The sequence below is a fragment of the Bufo gargarizans genome, unplaced genomic scaffold (genome assembly GCF_014858855.1).
Source record: "Bufo gargarizans isolate SCDJY-AF-19 unplaced genomic scaffold, ASM1485885v1 fragScaff_scaffold_39_pilon, whole genome shotgun sequence".
Classification (NCBI taxonomy): domain Eukaryota; kingdom Metazoa; phylum Chordata; class Amphibia; order Anura; family Bufonidae; genus Bufo; species Bufo gargarizans.
The window spans coordinates 721,016-740,426 of record NW_025334109.1 but is presented as its reverse complement, the minus strand read 5'-3'; the positions used below and the strand labels follow the sequence as shown (position 1 = coordinate 740,426).

General features: G+C 41.3%; 1 protein-coding gene across 3 annotated transcripts in view; it reads left to right on the top strand.

Moving 5' to 3' along the window:
• LOC122922501 overlaps positions 1 to 19,411 on the top strand; it is a 442,359-nt gene that overhangs the window by 315,882 nt on the left and 107,066 nt on the right. For all 3 annotated transcript variants that reach the window (XM_044273115.1, XM_044273114.1, XM_044273116.1), the window contains exon 15: positions 7,387 to 7,481. In XM_044273115.1, the coding sequence (XP_044129050.1) occupies positions 7,387 to 7,481 (95 nt within the window). The remainder of the gene's footprint in view (positions 1 to 7,386; positions 7,482 to 19,411) is intronic.

Below are 19,411 nucleotides of genomic sequence, written 5' to 3'. Positions count from 1 at the left end.
GTCATGACATTTTTATAGAGCAGTTCGTTACGGACGTGGCAAGACCTAATATGTATGCTTTTTTTTTTATTTATTTAAGTTTGACACAATAATAGCATTTTTGAAACAAAAACAATGATGTTTTAGTGTCTCCATAGTCTGAGAGCCATAGCTTTTTTCATTTTTTGACTTGTTTTAGCTAGGGTCTCTTTTTTTGCAGGATTAATTGGTACTATTTTGGAGGGCATACATCTTTTTAATCGCTTAGTGTTTTGGCTTTTTTTGGCACTGTTTTAATTTTTAATTTTTTTACAGTTTTCACCCGAGGGGGTAGGTCATGTGATATTTTTATAGAGCTGGTTGTTACAGATGCAACAATACCTAATATGTATCCTTTTTTTATTTATTTCACTTTAACATAGTAATAGCAATTTAGAAAAAAAAAATGGGCTAATTATTTGCGGGATATGGTGACGGTTTTATTGGTACCATTTTGTGGGACATATGCCTTTTTGATCGCATAGTGTTGCACTTTTTGTGATGTAAGGTGACAATTTTTTTTAATGGTGTTTATCGGACGGGGTGGATCATGTGATACATTTATAGAGCCGGTCGTTACGGACGCAGTGATACCGAATATGTGTGTTTTCCTTATTTTTTCTATTTTTTATTATAAAATCAGGGGAAAGGGGCGTTTTTATTTATTTATTTTTATCATTTTTTCTTGCTTTTTTTTTTTTTTTACTTTATTTCTATGCCACTCTGGGACTTCAACTTTTGATGGTCTGATCCCCTCTGCAATGCATTACAATACATCTATATTGCAATGCATTGCCTGTTAGTGTATTGCATAGAGTAATACACTAACAGGTTACCTAGGAGCTGAGCCTGGGGCTGGATCTACTCGGCCCCCGTAGAAGGCAAGTCCCGATGCCATGCAAGGCATTCGGCAACTTGTGCATGGCATTGGGGCTGCCTTGTCACCCATCGGGTCCCCGCCATAGCAGCGCGGGGACTGATGGGCTCCCTCACCTGCCTCAAACCCCTTCTATGCCACGGTCAGCACTGACCGCGGCATAGCATGGGTTAATCCACCGACATAGGCTTTTACAGCGATGCGGGCGGATACAGCAGGGGCCCAGCTATCAGGTACTGCCGGGGACCCTGCAGTGATCGGGCGCACACCGATCACCATGACGTAATAGTATGTCAAAATGCGGCAAGTCACTTGCCGCCATGACGTACTATTACGTCATATGTCAGGAAGGAGTTAATCCAGAATGAGCATATTACAACCACACACAAATGTGAAAAGGTATGGCAAAATATCTCATGTAATTTAGAGGGAGTCTGTCAGCTACCAAACTGCAGTAAGCATTGTATTGTGTAAATGATGCTAAGTCCAATTAGCTACTGTATAGTAATTTGGAACACAAAATGCAAGTTTTGGCATTCTTTTTCTGTCATATTTTTACCATGTTCATCACCCAGGATAAATAACGAAGTCAATTAATTGTACGGGATGTTACAAAGATGGTGATAGCAATTCTGTAGAGTTTTTTTTACATTTTACATGTATTTAAACATGTAAATTAACGCATGGGGATACTTGAACCTACAAGTCTCTGTTCGCTCATATGATACATTGCAATGCTTCTGTAAAACAAAACATGCAATGCAACATCTCTCTGCAAACCAAATAAAGTACAAAAATGAATAATAATTGCTAGTGCTATACTAAATTAGAGATGCTTGGCAAATCATTTTGTACAAAATTATTTGAGCCCGTCTGCCGCACGTCAAGGCGATCTCTGTAAGACGGGTTCCTAACACTAAATTCTATCTGTTATGTGCCATGACGGCTACCAAACAATTCAGAGAGTGTAGGTTCCACATGCATGCTGGGCCTGCTTTCATTTCTGTCATTTTTGGTGCCAACATGGCCTCCATTATATCCAAGGAATGCAGGTACCAACATGCATGCCAGGCCCACTCCACACCACTCCTGGTGCCAAATGGCCACCAAAGAATGCAATGAGAGTCCACAACTATATCTCTCCTGGTGCCAAATGGCTTCCAGTGAGTGAGGGGGAGCAGGCCAAGCTATATACTCACACTAATTAAAATCAGCCTATGGGTCAGATGAGCTGGTCAGGAGTGCACGACTGAGGTGTCAGTCACACCTTCAGTACAAACTGCAAAGAAAAAGGGGGTCAGTCAGCACATCCTAATGCACAGGGGCACGTTGCTATGGCTGAGAAAAACACTGTAAAACAAAACATGCAATGCAACATTAAAGCAGGCCCAGCATGCATGTGGAACCTACACTCCCTGAATTGTATGGTAGCCGTCATGGCACATAACAGGTAGAATTTAGTGTTAGGAACCCGTCTCGCGCACAGGCACAGGTAAGGGCTTACCTGTGCCTCGCCGGACTTGTGAAAAAAGATGGCAGCCCGCATATGTTCGCGGGCGAACAATGCGAACTGGCCATCACTGGTCTCCAGTACTGAGCACAATACTCCAAATGAGGTCTCACTAGTGCTCTGTAGAGCGGCATGAGCACCTCCCTCTTTCTCCTGGTAATGCCTCTCCCTATACACCCAAGCATTCTGCTAGCATTTCCTGCTGCTCTATGACATTGTCTGCCTACCTTTAAGTCTTCTGAAATTATGACCCCTAAATCCCATTCCTCAGATACTGAGGTTAGGACTGTATCACTGATTATATATTCTGCTCTTGGGTTTTATGCCCCAGGTGCATTATCTTGCACTTATCAACGTTAAATTTTAGTTGCCAGATTTTTGACCATTCCTCTAGTTTTCCTAAATCCTTTTCCAATTGGTGTATCCCTCCAGGAACATCAACCCTATTACAAATCTTTGTGTCATCAGCAAAAAGACACACCTTATCATCAAGGCCTTCTGCAATTTTGCTTATAAAGATATTAAATAATATGGGTCCCAGAACAGATCCCTGAAGTACCCCACTGGTAACAAGACCATGGTCTGAATATACTCCATTGACTACAACCCTCTGTTGTCTACAACCCTCAGCCACTGCCTAATCCATTGAACAATATGGGAGTCCACGCACAAATACTGTAATTTATTGATAAGCCTTCTATGTGGCACAGTATCAAAAGCCTTACTAAAGTCTAGATAAGCGATGTCTACTGCACCTCCGCCATTTATTATTTTAGTCACCCAATCAAAAAAATCTATAAGATTAGTTTGACATGATCTCCCTGAAGTAAACCCATGCTGTTTTTCATCTTTCAATCCATGGGATTTTAGGTATTCCACAATCCTCTCCTTAAGTATGGTTTCCATTAATTTCCCCACTATTGATGTCAGGCTTACTGGCCTATAGTTGCCCGATTCCTCCCTACTACCTTTCTTGTGAATGGGCACAACATTTGCTAATTTCCAATCTTCTGGGACGACTCCTGTTACCAGTGATTGGTTAAATAAATCTGTTAATGGTTTTGCTAGTTCACCGCTGAGCTCTTTTAATAGCTTTGGGTTTATCCCATCAGGCCCCTATGACTTATTTGTATTAATTTTAGACAGCTGACTTAGAACCTCTTCCTCTGTAAAGACACATACATCCAAAGATTAATTAGTCTTCTTTCCTAACTGAGGTCCTTTTCCTTCATTTTCCTTTGTAAAAACTGAACAGAAGTATTTATTGAGGCAGTCAGCTAGTTCTTTATTTATTCTTTATTGTAGTGTATTATGCTATTTATGTTAGCAAAACTAATAGAATGCCTGTTAGGGTTTGCCAAAAGCGGAGCCTAATAAGTATCTGTACATTGCAGGCCTGGAGCTACAGAAAATATGAAAGTGGGGTAAGGTGAGTATTAACTAATATGTAGTTTGTAGCTTCATAATGACATTTTAACGCTGTGCTTCCACAAACTATCAGTAAAATGCATTGAGAGGATTAAAAGATGAGGGAGTCCACTCTATTATATGTGCATGCTCAGGAGTCCTCTTAATGCACTTTACAGCGGATTTGCAGGAGTATAACATCACAAAGGGAGTATGAAGATACGAATTACATATAGGATAATTAGGGATGAACGAATCGACTTCGGATGAAACATCGGAAGTCGATTCGCATAAAACTTTGTTCTAATACTGTAGCTGTAGAGCAGGAATGTATTGGCTCTGATGAGCCGAAGTTATTGCTTCGCGAAGTCGCTCGAGACTTTGCTCAATAACTTTATAAATTAATTTGTACTGTAAAAAAACATTTCCTGAATTCGGGTTCAGTTCCAAGTTGCACAGCCTAATAGATTATGTGTCAGTTTTGCACTAATAGCATAATACATTGCACTATATAAAAAGATCAGTGTAATAAATAAACGCTCAAATAATATATGTCAAAGTTCTCTTGTAGTAAAAATAGAAATTGAATAAAGTTTCAGTAAAAATAAAATTGCTAAGTTATAAAAAAAAAATGAAATAAATAAAAATTGAACACAAGATTGACTCCCTTCCAAATATTTGGTATCGCCATATCCATAATGACCTGAACTATACAATGATCATTTAAGGTATCCTGCATGGTGAACGTAAAAAAAAAATCCAGAATTGCTGTTTTTCTTGTATATATGTCACATACAAATTTTTATAAAAAGTGATCAAAATGTCTTATACCGTACCCCAAAAAAGTACCAATAAAAACTACAAGTCATCCAACAAAAATAAAGCCATCACAAAGGTCGTCAAAAGGAAAATAAAAATGTTATGGGTCTTGACTCTTGAGATGTTTCTTTTTTTTTTTAAAGGAGTTTTTGTTTTGAAAAAGTAATAAAACTTATATGCCTATAAAACCTATATATAATGTATTTGGTATTGCTGTTTGTTGTTGTGCTAATTATACCGTACAAGGATTGCATAAAAATTTTACATTTAAAAAGTCAAAGATGGAGGTGCAGCTTTTTTCAATTCCAAAGAATTAATAAAAGTTAGGCTACATTCACACAACCATATTTGTTTTGTGGTCCGCATATTGCGGATCCACAAAAAAAAGGATGTCGTCCGTATGGGCTACGGAACGGACATGGAAACAAAATACATTCGTGTGAATGTAGCCTTAATCAATGAATTTGTGGCGTAACTAGAAATGACAAATTTTTGAACAACAGGTTCCTCACAATCACCTCCTGTGTATAGTCCTAAAGATTGCATCCCCCACTCCTGTGGATAATTGAGATCACTCTATCAGACCAGGCCTGACAGCCTCTCTGTCTGTTTCCTACATGAATATACTGTACAGTATGTCATATCACTGTATATAGTGTCACTGTTTATAATGTTATTGTATAATACTGGTGGTATGCCCCTGCAATTAGCTATTTGTACCTAAAATTATGCAATTATAAGCTACAACTTGTCCCATAAAAAAGCAAGCCTTCATACGCTGCATCAACAAAGATATAAAGGTTATAACTCTTTGAATGGGACAATGAAAACAATGAAAAAAAAAAATTTGCACTGTCACTAACAGGCCAGTCACTATGGTCACTAATCTTTATCTTTATATTCTGACAAGGCAAAATATTGATATGTTCACATATGTCTAAAAAATGTTACGTGGGGTGCACTTACATTTTTACATGACTGTCCCAAAAGATATGTTTGCTTGGGACCAGTGGCGTAGTGTCATGGTCTTACCTTCTTGCTGTTCTCCTTCGTTTGACATGTGCTGGCGGCCATCTTGGTTTCTGGGTTTCTTGTAGCCTCCCACCCTGCGGCTTCTCCTTCCCACTGGGAGGAGCTGGATGCCTAGCTCATATACAGTATATAGGAGGTCTGTGGCTTCAGTTCCTTGCTTGGTCCTCCTGTGTGCACATGCTTCTAAGACTGCTGCTGCTTCTGGTTCCTGATCCTGGCCTCGTCTGACTACCCCGCTGGTTCCTGATCCTGGCTTCGTCTGACTACCCTTCTGGTTCCTGACCTCTGGCTTCGCAAGACCCTGCTCCGGTTTAGCCATCCGTTTGGACTTTTGCTTACAGCTTGATTTGCAATAAAGCCTTCTTATTTCCACGTATCTCTTGTTGTACGTCTGGTTCATGGTTCCATGACACGTAGTTAGAAATGACTGGGTCCCACAGCAAAGTTTTAAATGGGCCCCCCCTATCCCAGTAATTTTCTTTTGCAACCCCTTCCTTTCATGCCGCCCCCATTCCTGTGGCTAGTAAAGATCGCTCTCTCAGACCAGGCCCGGCAGCTGTTCCATCTGTCTATACTGCCGCTGTATATAATTTCATTGTATAATACTGTTGAGGGGCCCCTCACAAAATATTTTAGTCCTCCTCCTCCTGGATGAGCCCCTTCTGGGTCAGGGCCCCAATGCAGCCGCTCCCCTGCTTCCCCTATAGCTACACCCCTGCTTGGGACACTGTATTATAGAATATTTACAAGTAGCAGCTGAGTTGCAGTTAAAAATGCATCAAAGCCAAGTTAGAAAAAAACTGCAGGTGTTTTTTTTATCCTGCTGCCATTGTAACTGGTGAAATATGTTAAAAATTGTGTTTTAATAAAACAAACTACCAGTTTTGATACAGGTTTTAAGTGCACTTCTGCTTATATGCATGAATATACCCTATGTTTGAGCTTACACTTCAGTTATTTGATCAGTGATTTACATTAGTTATTGAGAGCCAAAACCAGTAGTGAAGCCTACTCAGACATAAGGTACAGTGTAATGGAAAATTTCGTCCTGTTCTGTGTTTTTGACCTGCACCTGGTTTTGGCTCACAATCACTGATAGAAATAACTGACCAATTAACTGAAATGAGAACTTGGCCGTATTGCGGACAGCAAACAGCTTGACTTGAATCGCTCCACAATCTGCAAGATACGGGATTTCAGTCCATGCCTCTGCATTGCAAAAAATAGAACATGTTCTAATTTTTTGGGCGGTGTGAAATATATCTTGTGTCGCAGAGCTATTCAAGTAAATGGATCTGCATCCCCAAACGGCGTGCACTCAGCCGATACCCGTGCATTGTGGATCGCTATTTGTGGTCGACAGCATGGGCACAGAGCACACACGCTCGTGTGGATAAGCCCTTCGAGTGAGGTCTTACAGTGTGGCTCGATGCACATGGCCAAGGTAAGCACAATATTTTGTGGCAATATCAGATTTTTAAATGCTAATCTAATCTATAGCATAAATTCAAAGTCCACCCTCTTTTTACTGCTGCAGATTCTAAATTCTTAATTATTACTCTGTGTTTTTTAAATGGCCAGATACATTCATCCTCTTTTCAAATGCAAAACATGTTTACCTCTTGTGTAGAGGCAATGTCAAAAACTGTGAGTTTGCAAAATGTCAATGATATTGAATTACAGTAAACATTAAAATAGACTGAAATTATTTTGAATATTTTAGACAAAGCAGGAACTCTTTCGTTTTCATGCAGAAATAAATGATGTCATAAGTGTAGAAGATGCAAGATATATAGTACAGACATTATCTGTGAGAAGGTAAGTACCTGGTGTTCTTCAAGTAAGAACATATATTAGTGTAATAACATATACTGTCGGAAATGTGTGAATTTTTTTTTTTCACTTTTCTATGCTTACTTTATTCTTTAAACTTTGTTTTTTATTGTTACTATGGTACTATCCTGAACTTATTCGGTCCTGGTGAACCCCCCACAACTAATTGGTTACGGACCTAATGATGGCTCATGCACACGACCGTTGTTTGGGTCCGCATCCGAGACGCATTTTTTGCAGCTCAGATGCAGACCCATTTACTTCAATGGGGCCGAAAAGATGCGGTTCGCTGAATTTTTGAAAAAGTTCAGTTTGGACCCAAATCTATCTGGGCCAAACCAATGTTGCTCCAATTTCCCTGAATACAGTTCCCTCTAGCCTCCTAGGATTCAGGATTTTTAGGAAAACTTGTTTTGTTTTTTGTTTATTTTGTATGAATTTTTAGCTTTTTCCCTCCCATCTCTTTAAGCTCTGGAACAAAATGACAGCAATAGTAAATTATGTCTGAGTGACACTGACATACATAGATATGGGTAATAGCCTTTAAAAACACACCGCGCCTGCATATGTGTTACGCTTTCTCATATTCCAAAGCTTCCAAAAATGGTCTCTTATCGGGGACAGATACACACACAGCGTTATGGGATAAAAAAAAGTGGCTTGGGGGAACTAAACGTCCAAAATTAGGCCTTGACCAGGTCGGAATGCCTGCCCATATGACACACCCAAGTGTTGATTGTTACAAGAAAAAGTGGCTTGTTGTTAACACAAGCCTAAGTGAAAAGTTTTACCTTTTAATTGGGAGCAGCAGCAGTGCAGTGTGGATGTGAAAAGGGTACAGTACAGATATAGTGGCATGCGGCCATAGCAGTAGAGGCAACAGAAGCAGCATATCATGGAACATACAAGTCGGTAGGTCGGCTCTTTATGGGTAGTAGTAGTAATACCCTGTTTCCCCGGAAATTAAACAGTGTCTTATATTAATTTTTGCTCCCAAAGATTCACTAGGTCTTATTTTTAGGGATGTCTTATTTTCCATGAAGAAGAATGGCACAGGGGTATCAGGGTGGGGAGGGGGTCACTTAAAATGGCACAGAGGTATCAGGGTGGGGAGGGGGATCCCTTTAAATGACACAGGGGGATCAGAAGGGGGAATCAAATTGGCACAGGAGAATCACAGGGGGGATTACCGTACCATTTTAGTACCCCCTTCTGATCCACCTGTGTCATTTTGATTTCCCCCTCTGATCCCCCTGTGTCATTTTAAATGATCCCCCTCCCCATCCTGATCCCCCTGTGTCATTTTAAATGATCCCCCTCCCCTGTGCCAGTGGACAGTGGATTACCGTATTTAGTCTCTCCCCCCACCTTCACCAGACATCCCCCACCTTCCATCAGATATTCCCCTCCCGCCTACCTGTCACCCCTGTGTCCGTGCCAGCCAAGTTGTGAATCAGCCAGACTCCGTCAGGGCAGAACGAGCAGCGGGCGGAAGAAGGCGGAAACTCTGATTTAAAGAAACCTTGCACCGCCTGCGCTGCGGCCAATCAGTGAGCCGCGTGGCGGCGCCCGTAGGATCCAAAGAAGTCATACGCCTTACGGTGCCGTAGTTTCAGGGGCCTTATATTCTGGGGTGGCTTTATTATCGGGGATGCCTTATTTTCGGGGGATGTCTTATTATCGGGGAGGTCTTATTTTCGGGGGGATGCCTTATATTACAGTGAGAGGCAAAACTAGAAGTAGGTCTTATTTTCGGGGGATGTCTTATTTTCGGGGAAACACGGTAGTAATAGTAGTTAGAGATGAGTGAATAGACTTCGGATAGTACATCTGAAGTCACTTCTCTAAAAGATTTGTTCTAATACTGTACGGAGATTCATCTCGGTACAGTACTAGAATGTATGGGCTCTGATGAGCGAAAATTATTTTCAAATTTGTAACCAAATTCTGGTTCTGTTCCGAGTGGTACCCTGGAACAAACCTAAGTTTGGTTCCAAGTTTTTTTTTACTATAATAATTAATTACCGAAGCTATTATGCCAAAATCTTGCACTACTTTGCAAATAAATAACTTCGGCTCATCTGAGCCAATACATTCTAATACTGTACGGAGAATTAACACATTATCACTTACTAATAGTGATTGTCCCGTTACTTACTAATAGCGATGCTCCGTTTTCCTGCACTCCATGGTGTACATACGGTAGTAAGAACTTCAGCCGGTCATATCACATAAGAGTTATCACAGCAGATTTTTGTTATAATTGTAATCTGAATAGAATAAAGGGATATTCTGGCTCTGCATCAATGGATAGGAAACACATGCTATGACTTTTTAATAGTCTGTAATGCCCCATTTTCCTGCACTCCATCACGGTCATGTGACATTTTTCACAGTGTTGGTTCCCTATCCCGATGATATCATGTCTACACCGATGGCATGGGAAGGCTTGTAAGACTCTGTCCTGTAGTCACAACTTCATTAGTGAACTTGCTTTATGGCAGGGCTTCAAGCAGGTATGGATCTATGGCTGTCATCAGGAATTTAAGGGTTCAATACAGGCAAAGCATGTCCAAAAGGAGAAAAAGGACTGGATTGCACATCCACATGCTATGCTTTGATCTATTAACTGCTTCTCGGCAAAATTAACATCACTTCTCAGTCCAATATTTAGTGTACTGCCTCCTATACACGAGGCATTAGTGAACATTTTGATCAAAAAGCATAGAGCCCACTCGCCAAGGTTGCCTCTTTGAGTGGGTACCTACTCTAAATTTGGCGTGACACAGCACAGCGACCACCAACGCCAACTCGGTAGGTGGTGGGACCCAGCAGCCAAAAAGCCCCCCTGCTGCTTGACAATGCCAAACCTAGCACTGGGCCCCACCAACCCACTAGCACAGCACCACAGCGACAATGGCCACCATGCAGTACCACACTATGTGAACAGTTTTAAAGCTCACCTTATACTATGCTTTCAGGAACTTCAACTGAGAGCATGGTAGGTTTATTTGAACCCTTAGGCCCCTTTCACACGGGCGAGTTTTCCGTGCGGGTGCGATCCGTGCGGCGAACGTATGGCACCCGCACTAAATCCTGACCCATTCATTTCTATGGGGCTGTGCACATGAGCGATGTTTTTAACGCATCACTTGTGCGTTCAGTGCAAATCGCAGCATGCTCTATATTTTCCGATTTTGACGTGACGCAGGTCCCATAGAAGTGAATGGGGTGTGTGAAAATCGGATGGCATCCGCAAGCAAGTACGGATGCCGTGCGATTTGCACGCATGGTTGCTAGGAGACCATCGGGATGGAGACCCGATCATTATTATTTTCCCTTATAACATGGTTATAAGGGAAAATAATAGCATTCTGAATACAGAATGCATGGTAAACCAGCGCTAGAGGGGTTAAAAAAAATTTAACTCACCTTAGTCCACTTGCTCGCGAAGCCCGGCATCTCCTTTGTCTCCGCTGCTGATGAACAGGACCTGGGGTGAGCTACTCCATTAAATAGAGCTTAAGGACCTTCGATGACGTCACTCCGGTCATCACATGATCTTTTACCATGGTGAATCACCATGGTAAAAGATCATGTGACGTACCATGTGATGACCGGAGTGACGTCATCGAAGGTCCTTAACCTGTATTTAATGGAGCTGCTCACCCCAGGTCCTGTTCATCAGCAGCGGAGACACAAGGAGATGCCAGCTTCGCGAGCAAGTGGACTAAGGTGAGTTAAATTTTTTTTAATTTTTTTTTAACCCCTCTAGCGCTGGTTTACTATGCATTCTGTATTCAGAATGCTATTATTTTCCCTTATAACCATGTTATAAGGGAAAATAATACAATCTTCAGAACATCAATCCCAAGCCCGAACTTCTATGAAGAAGTTCGGGTTTGGGTACCAAACATGCGCGATTTTTCTCACGCGAGTGCAACGCATGACAATGTTTTGCACTTGCGCAGAAAAAATCGCGCATTTTCCCGCAACGCACCCGGCTCTTATCCGGGCAAAAAAAATGACGCCCGTGTGAAAGAGGCCTTAGGCCTCTTTCACACTACAGTATGTCCATTTCAGTGTTTTGCGGTCCGTTTTTCACGGATCTGTTGTTCCGTTTTTTTGCTTCCGTTGTGGTTCCGTTTCCGTTCCGTTGTTCCGTTCCGTTTTTCCGTATGGCATATACAGTATACAGTAATTACATAGAAAAAATTGGGCTGGGCATAACATTTTCAATAGATGGTTCAGAAAAAACGGAACGGAAACGGAAGACATACGGATGCATTTCCGTATGTGTTCCGTTTTTTTTGCGGTCCCATTGACTTGAATGGAGCCACGGACCGTGATTTGCGGGCAATAATAGGACATGTTCTATCTTTAAACGGAACGGAAAAACGGAAATACGGAAACGGAATGCATACGGAACACATTCCGTTTTTTTTGCAGAACCATTGAAATGAATGGTTCCGTATACGGACCGCAAAAAACGGACCGCAAAACGGAAAAAAAAAACGGTAGTGTGAAAGAGGTCTTATGCAGACTTTTGCTAATTAAAACCACCTGGACTGAATGGGAGGAGTGCTGATACCTGAATCAAGAACGGAAAACTCTATATACATATCCAAAAGGAGAATAAGAACTGAATCGCACATCCACATGCTATGCTTTGATCGAATAACTGCTTTTCAGCAGTGGTCGCAGTGCAGTGCCGCGCCAAATTTAGAGTAGGTACAAACTCAAAGATGCAACCTTGGCGTTGTGAGTGGGCTAATGCTTTTTGATCAAAATGTATACTAATGCCTCATGTGTAGCATGTAGTATAGGGGTCAGTACACTTAATATTGCGCTGAAAAGTGATGCTAATTTTGCTGAGAAGTAGTCATTAGATCAAAGTATAGCGTGTGGATGTGCGATCCAGTTCTTTTTCTCCTTTTAGATACAGGCAAAGCATGTACCACCCCACATTTTTTTTTACACTGTTTACCAATCACTAGTGTTGAGCGAATCAAAGTTAACAAAGTGGAGTTCGATCTGAATTTCAGGAAAACTTTGAATTTCCTGGCGCTTCGTGGTAACAAATCAGATTTTTTCCTAAAATGGCGGCTGCATGTGTTACAAAGTGAAAGTAAGGGTAGGGGAGACAAGCCCGGGAATGCCAGATCACCCATAATGCTGTGCAGCCCGCCAATCCAGAGTGATCCACCATCTGTGATGTCATACATAGCCCTATAAAAGCCTATCCCACTCGGTCGCCACAATTTCTGTGTCAGGGAGAGATGTGAAAGTGATTTTTCTCTATGGATAGGGTTGCAGTCCATCTGTTTTAAAAAATAAAACTGAATCGCGAGAGTGAAAGGGACAGTGCAGGGACAATCATCTGAAGCTGTAGGGATGCTTAAGGGACAGTGCAGGTTGAATGTATTGTGATGTAGGTCACAAAGCAATCTAATTGAACAGTGTCCACGTTAGGGTGTCCACACTGATTAATAGAAAACCAATTCTATCAGTCCCTGATTCACAAATTGGGGTGATACACCTGTCTCATTGTATTGTTTGTGGCGTACCCACATTGATAGATAAGCATTCTATTAGTCTCTCATTCACAAATTGTGGTGATACATGTGTCTCATTTTTCGGTTTTTGGCATGTCCACATTGATTAATAGATAAGCAATTCTATTAGGCCCTGATTCACAAATTGGGGGTGATACATCTGTCTCATTCTACTGTTTGTGTCGTGTCCGCATTGATATTTAACGCTCCTGTTAGCCAGTTACTGTGATTTAGTGTTACAGATCGTTACTTAGTGCTACTTATTTAAATCAGTGCGGGCAGTGCTAATAAATTGATTCTTCGCACAGCATAGATGCCCTTGAGTAGATTGTTGTTGCATGGTGTAAAGTATACGCATTCCAATGACAGGGCCTCAATAGGGTCCTGTATCGTTACTGCTGCTTGCACCATCCATTTAAAATGTATATTTGTAACGCAAAAATTAGTCTATGAAATAAAAAAATTATTCTGTTAATGAACAGTTTATGCTGTGTCACTATGATTGCTAAGTATTTTTTTTTCAATTCTACGTCACTGTGTAGTGCAAAGAAATGTATACCTAAGGCTACTTTCACACTCGCGTTTTGAGCGGATCCGTCAAGGATCTGCAAAAACTGATCCATTGCAATAATACAACCGATACATCTGTCATGAACGTTTGCATATCTGTAACATAGCCAAGACGGATCCGTCATGCACTCCATTGAAAGTCAATGGGAGACAGATCAGTTTTCTTTTGTGACAGATTGTGTCAGAGAAAACGGATCCATCCCCATTGACTTACATTGTGTGCCAGGACGGATCCGTTTGACTCAGTTTCATCAAGCGGACAGCAAAACGCTGCAGGCAGCGTTTTGGTGTCCGCCTCCAAAGCGGAATGGAGACTGATCGGAGGCAAACTGAGAAGATCCTTTTCCATTCAGAATGCATTAGGGCAAAACTGATCTGTTTTGGACCGCTTGTGAGAACCCATGATGGATCTCACAAACGGAAAGCCAAAACGCGAGTGTGAAAGTAGCCTAATATGTCCTGTTGCAGGTCAATGTGCAGTGCCGCAGTGCAAATAAATTGATTCCTCACACAACTGAGTTGCCCACGAGTCATTTTTTGTTTTAAAAATGATCATTTTATCTAAAAAAAAAATGTTTTTTGTCGGAAATTTACATTTTTTCTGAAAAAACATTCTTTTGTTGGAAAAACTATTAGTTTTTTTTCAGAAAAAAATTATTTTATCTGACAGATTACTCTTTTAGCAAAAGCATTGGTCTTTTAGCAAATATATTAATTTTTTACCAAATAAATTAGTCTGCTCCAGTATTACAATCCCCGGTATCTGGTTAAAACCAGATGGATCAAACATGGCCATGGCCGCTGGATTATTTGCCATCAGGGACAGGAGCCTGAAAACTAATTGTCATAAAATATGGTGACCAAAGAGCAGCTGTCGCTGGTTAGGGTAACGGCATTTGAAGGGTTACAAGTCTGCGACCACCTTTATCGCTAGTAGCAGACATTAGTGCGAGGTGTCTACTCTTTAAAGCAGCAGACACCTTGCGGCCACAGTGCCATTTTAAAATGCCTGGCCGCAGACCTAAATATACTGTTCACATTGAGAGGCCTGGGTATGCCTGATTTAATGCTCTTTGTGATGAATGTGACAATGGAAGACAGAATGAGTCAGTTTCCTCTACGCCATTGCTTGCAGGCATGTAAGGGTTTAACAGCCAGATCGGTCCTCCTGCTTATCCCAGCTGTTATACCAGGAATGTGACGGTCACTAAGGGGTTAATAAAAAAAGCAATACATACTATTTGAATCAATTTCTTAATCTATGTTAATTGGATAAAGTCACACTGAAAACTGCATCAGTGTGAACACTGCACAGTATTGATATTCATTTCTTTAACCCTCTCAAGATCAAGCCAGTGTTCACCTTAAACAGGTCCTGTCAGCATGATCAACCCTATTGACCCCTTCCCGGCATATGACATAAAAGTACGTCATAGCGGGAAGTAACTTCCCGCAATTTGACGTACTACTACATCATCTTTGTAAGTAGTGGGTGCAATGACAGGGAACGGCGATTGTGCTGCTCCTCGTCATTGTACCCCTCAGATGCCATGATCATACATAATCGCAGCATCTGAAATACATAACACAGTGTAAAAAATTTTTTTTTTTAAAGCAAAAAATCATTGTGACAAATGCCGCACCTCGCGGGCCCACCTGACGTCAACTACATCAAGCTCACAAGATACAGTTTAGTCAGTGGTTTCCAAGATGTGACGTTACAGCCTCCCTGGTGAGCATGTAAGGTCAGCTTGATACAGTTTACACAGATGCCTCCTGTCCACGCAAGCACAGAGAGGCAGGGAGCTTTCTCAGCCTGATAGACTGCCACCAGTTCCTTGTTTGATATAACCCCGGTCCGCTCAGGTTAAATCGATTCGCTACCGCGAAGCACGAGGAAATTCGGCTTTGCGGCGAACCAAATTTATCATAAAATTCGGATCGAACTCTACTTAGTGGACTTTGATTCACTGAACACTAACACACCTCTTATGCTTTTGTAGGCTATGTTTGGGACTGAAGGTCCTGTTTTTTCAATTGTCTTTGTTCTTTGACGAAGGCACCCGAAGCGTTGAGATGACCTCTTATCACTGCTTTATGAGATCCCATATTGAGCTTTCAGACAATTCAGAGGCAGTATTAAGACTAAAGTACTCTGTTTATTAGTTTACTTTCTACTTGTTTGATATATTGTTGGTTGTTCAGAAGAGTTTTATTGAGTCTCCATCTAAATTTGTGTTTATAAAAGCTAGAGAGGCCAAGCTCCATGAATACAGGGGTATGATAAAAGAGGAGGATGTTCCCAATTTTTCTTGGCTGCACATCGTTGTAAGAGCTGTATGGGGACAAAAATATAGTCTAGCAGTTTTGGCAAAAAAAGAGAGAAGGTGCTCATAAGGTAGTAAGTCTTAGGTATCAGTTTTTGGAAGTATGCGGTGTGAGTTGATATGCTCACCTTCTGGTGTTGTGCATACATGGGCACAACACTCGTAAGGGCGAAGGGTCGGTGCTGCTTGTATCTTCTCAGTCTTTGTTGGTTGTGTTGCCAGGTCTCCAAGGGAGTGATAAGAAGTGCAATAGGATGCTGTGTACTGAGATCGTACACAATGTGATACCTCTTGACACAAGACCACTACTGTGATAGGGTGACTCTTTTTTTAAACGTTTTTTATTGGATGAAAAATGCGTTTCGGAATAAAAATACTCCTTTTTCAAGTCTAAAAAAAATATATGTAGTATAACAGATAAAAGACCATAAATAGTTAAAAATTGCAATAAGATAAGTGGATATTGTACAAGTCATAAAGGAATGGTTAAAAATGTGAGGGGGACGATAAATCAATACAACTGAGTATAGGAAACAAGTTGATAAGATATTGCCCAGCTGGGTTGTATGATGATCAGGGCGCAAAAAAATACAGTATAGTCTAGGCATTGATAATTATGGTGCACCATAGAATTTTTTTATTCTAAGAAGTCTTTTTCATTGGAGTTCATGGCATTCCAGACGTCAACCAACCCCAGAGATGGCAGTGAGAATTAAAAATTCCGCAACATGCTCTGAGGGATAGAAGAGGTTCCACTGCACTTGTCCAAATCAGGGTTTAGACCAATATTAATATCCTCTCCTAATAAAATTGTGCCTTCTGCAAAGTCCCAGAAGATGGTCAGTATGGCTTATAGCCATACTGCCTGTGCAATATTGGGGGCATAAAGATTTCGCAAGATAACCAACTCTGCCAAATAAGCTCTTAAGGAAAACATATCGGCTCTTAGTGTCTGCTAAGTTTGCGCATTTAGTAAATTGAATTATTTTATTAATTGCTACGTTAACCCCTTTAGAGGAAGAATAATGGGATGTGTTATGGAACAATTGGTTACATAGCAGGTGTGAAAGGCAGAGTATATGACCATACCGAAAATGCGTTTCTTCTAGTGTTGGGCGTGAATATTCGAATTGCGAATTTTATTTGCGAATATCGCTACTTCGAGAATTCGAGAAGATTTAGAATATAGTGCTATATATTCGTATTTGCGAATATTCTAGATCTTTTTAATCTGAACCTATAATCCCTCCCTGCTTCTTGCTTGTGGGCTAATTGGAAGGCAGCAATGTCTTTGTCTGAGATTAGCAACATCCCTAGCAACCAGTAGGAAAGTTGCCTACCCCTTACTATATAAGAAACTCCCCAGCAGCCATTTTCTGCAGTTTTTTGCACTACTGAAAGAGACAGCAGTGTCATTGCTGTGCTCTGTGCTTTACCTTAGATAGTTACAGTATTTAGCAAATATAAAATATATATATATATATATATATATATATATATATATATATATCTATATATATTACAGATAGTTAGTGGGAGATAGTCAGTGTAGGTTACATCGTGATATAGTGTAGCAGATAGGTTCTGCTGTCCATACATACATACATACATGATACAGACATAGTGCTGTGATGTCACAACAGCACTTAGTGCACCAATCAGTAATATGTAGTCAGTGTCACGGATGAGCCGCGAGAATATTGAACTGTCCTCCCAATATTATCAATATTACTCTGCCTTATTAAACAGTAATTATTTCCCTAGGCCCCAGAACCTACAATTTGATTATTCAGAGCGTCTTCTTCTGTTGTACCCAGAGAACAACATAGTCCTTTTGTTCAAGTCAGTCAATAGATGCCTAGCAGATAACGCAATTACAGCTGGCTTCCTATGGTTGACAAAAGAACTTCTCTTCCTGAAGAGATGTCACAGCTAGGTGTGAAGACGGCACCTGGGGGGAGCCGATTGGTGTCGCTGCTATCAGGGTCTGTAAGCTGGCTTGCTGCAGACAAGCCGGCACCAAGGTTTCCCAGACTGCAACATGAATCTGAGATATGATTTTTACCTTTTCAAGAGAGACCATGCATCTTACGGACGTAAAAATTACATCATCGTGTCACTCAGAATTCACTGGACGTTTACATAGGACAAACATAACTCTAAGATGTGCCCAGGTAAAGTTATGGTGTTACCCCATCATAGAACCAGTTATAATAGTAATATTTGGTATCCCTGAACTCCATATTTTGTAGGGAATGTGAATATGTGCTTGTTACTTGTGTACAGCGGAGACATCCCACGATATGGCACATGCCATATTTCAGAACTGACATTCACCTCAGGAATACAGCCGGCCCCAGCAGGCGGACTCTCAATTCCCCGCCTTGATTCTGAGACCCTTTATAACACATCTAGAATCTGCTAAAGGAGTTCTCCACTTTAACAACACCTGGAAAGGGCCTCAGCCAGAGAACCCATGGGCTGAAGGCATATTACACTGGACAAAGGCTTCTTGGACTTGACCCCTGCAACGGACTATTTCCCCAACAGACATCTTTTCTGCGGAAACTAAGTATTTTCTTTCTTTTCTCTCTTTTGTTTATTGGACTATACTCTCCTTGATTATTGTGTTAATAATTACTGTGCATCGTGATAATTTGTATTGTATATAGATATATAATAAATGACCTCCAAGTCATTTCTCTAGCCATATGCCTGTTTTCAAACACTGCAAAAACTTACCCTAGCCTCTCCGAAGGGAAAGCTACTCGGTTGTGTTATCTAGATAGTGGGGTCCTTGCTCCCATAAATTGCAAGGTGGTGGCAGTTAAACTACCCTGTGTGTAGTTCCGGTCGCAGTTCGTCGCACGCTTACTTGCGGTCAATCGGAGGTCCACTCCCTGCGCTTTCAGCCTATCGACTGTACGGACTCAAGTTAGACTGTCGGTGTGCTGGAAGTGGCTGGGGGGGCCTGTTTGCGGATTGACCACTAGGGGCGCTGTGACGGTTTCGTGACGTATTGTGGCCGCGGCGGTCGCAGTTCGTCACATATTGGTAGGCAGCTACTGGGATTCCTTTTTGCATGTGTTTAGAACATCTGAACAGAGATTAACTAATTTACCTCTGTCAGAACCAAACCAATTTGGTGGTGGTGTGGCTGAGTGCAATACATTTATCTGTGTGTACAGAGAGACTGTGTAGTCCAGTACCCTCCCCGAAATCTTGTTTTCTTTATCTATCTTTTATTTGGCGTGAAAATGTCAGGGGAATACAAGAAAATGGCTTTGGCAGATCTGGAAAATCTGTGCCAAGAACGGGGCATTGAAGTCGGTCGCAAGACGAAGACCGACCTGATAAAAGACTTGTTCCGATGGGATAACCAACAACTGCGGCTGTTGGATGTGTCTACTGCGGGAGACACCGGCCCATCTGACTCAAGTCCTGAGGAACCGGAGACTGAGAA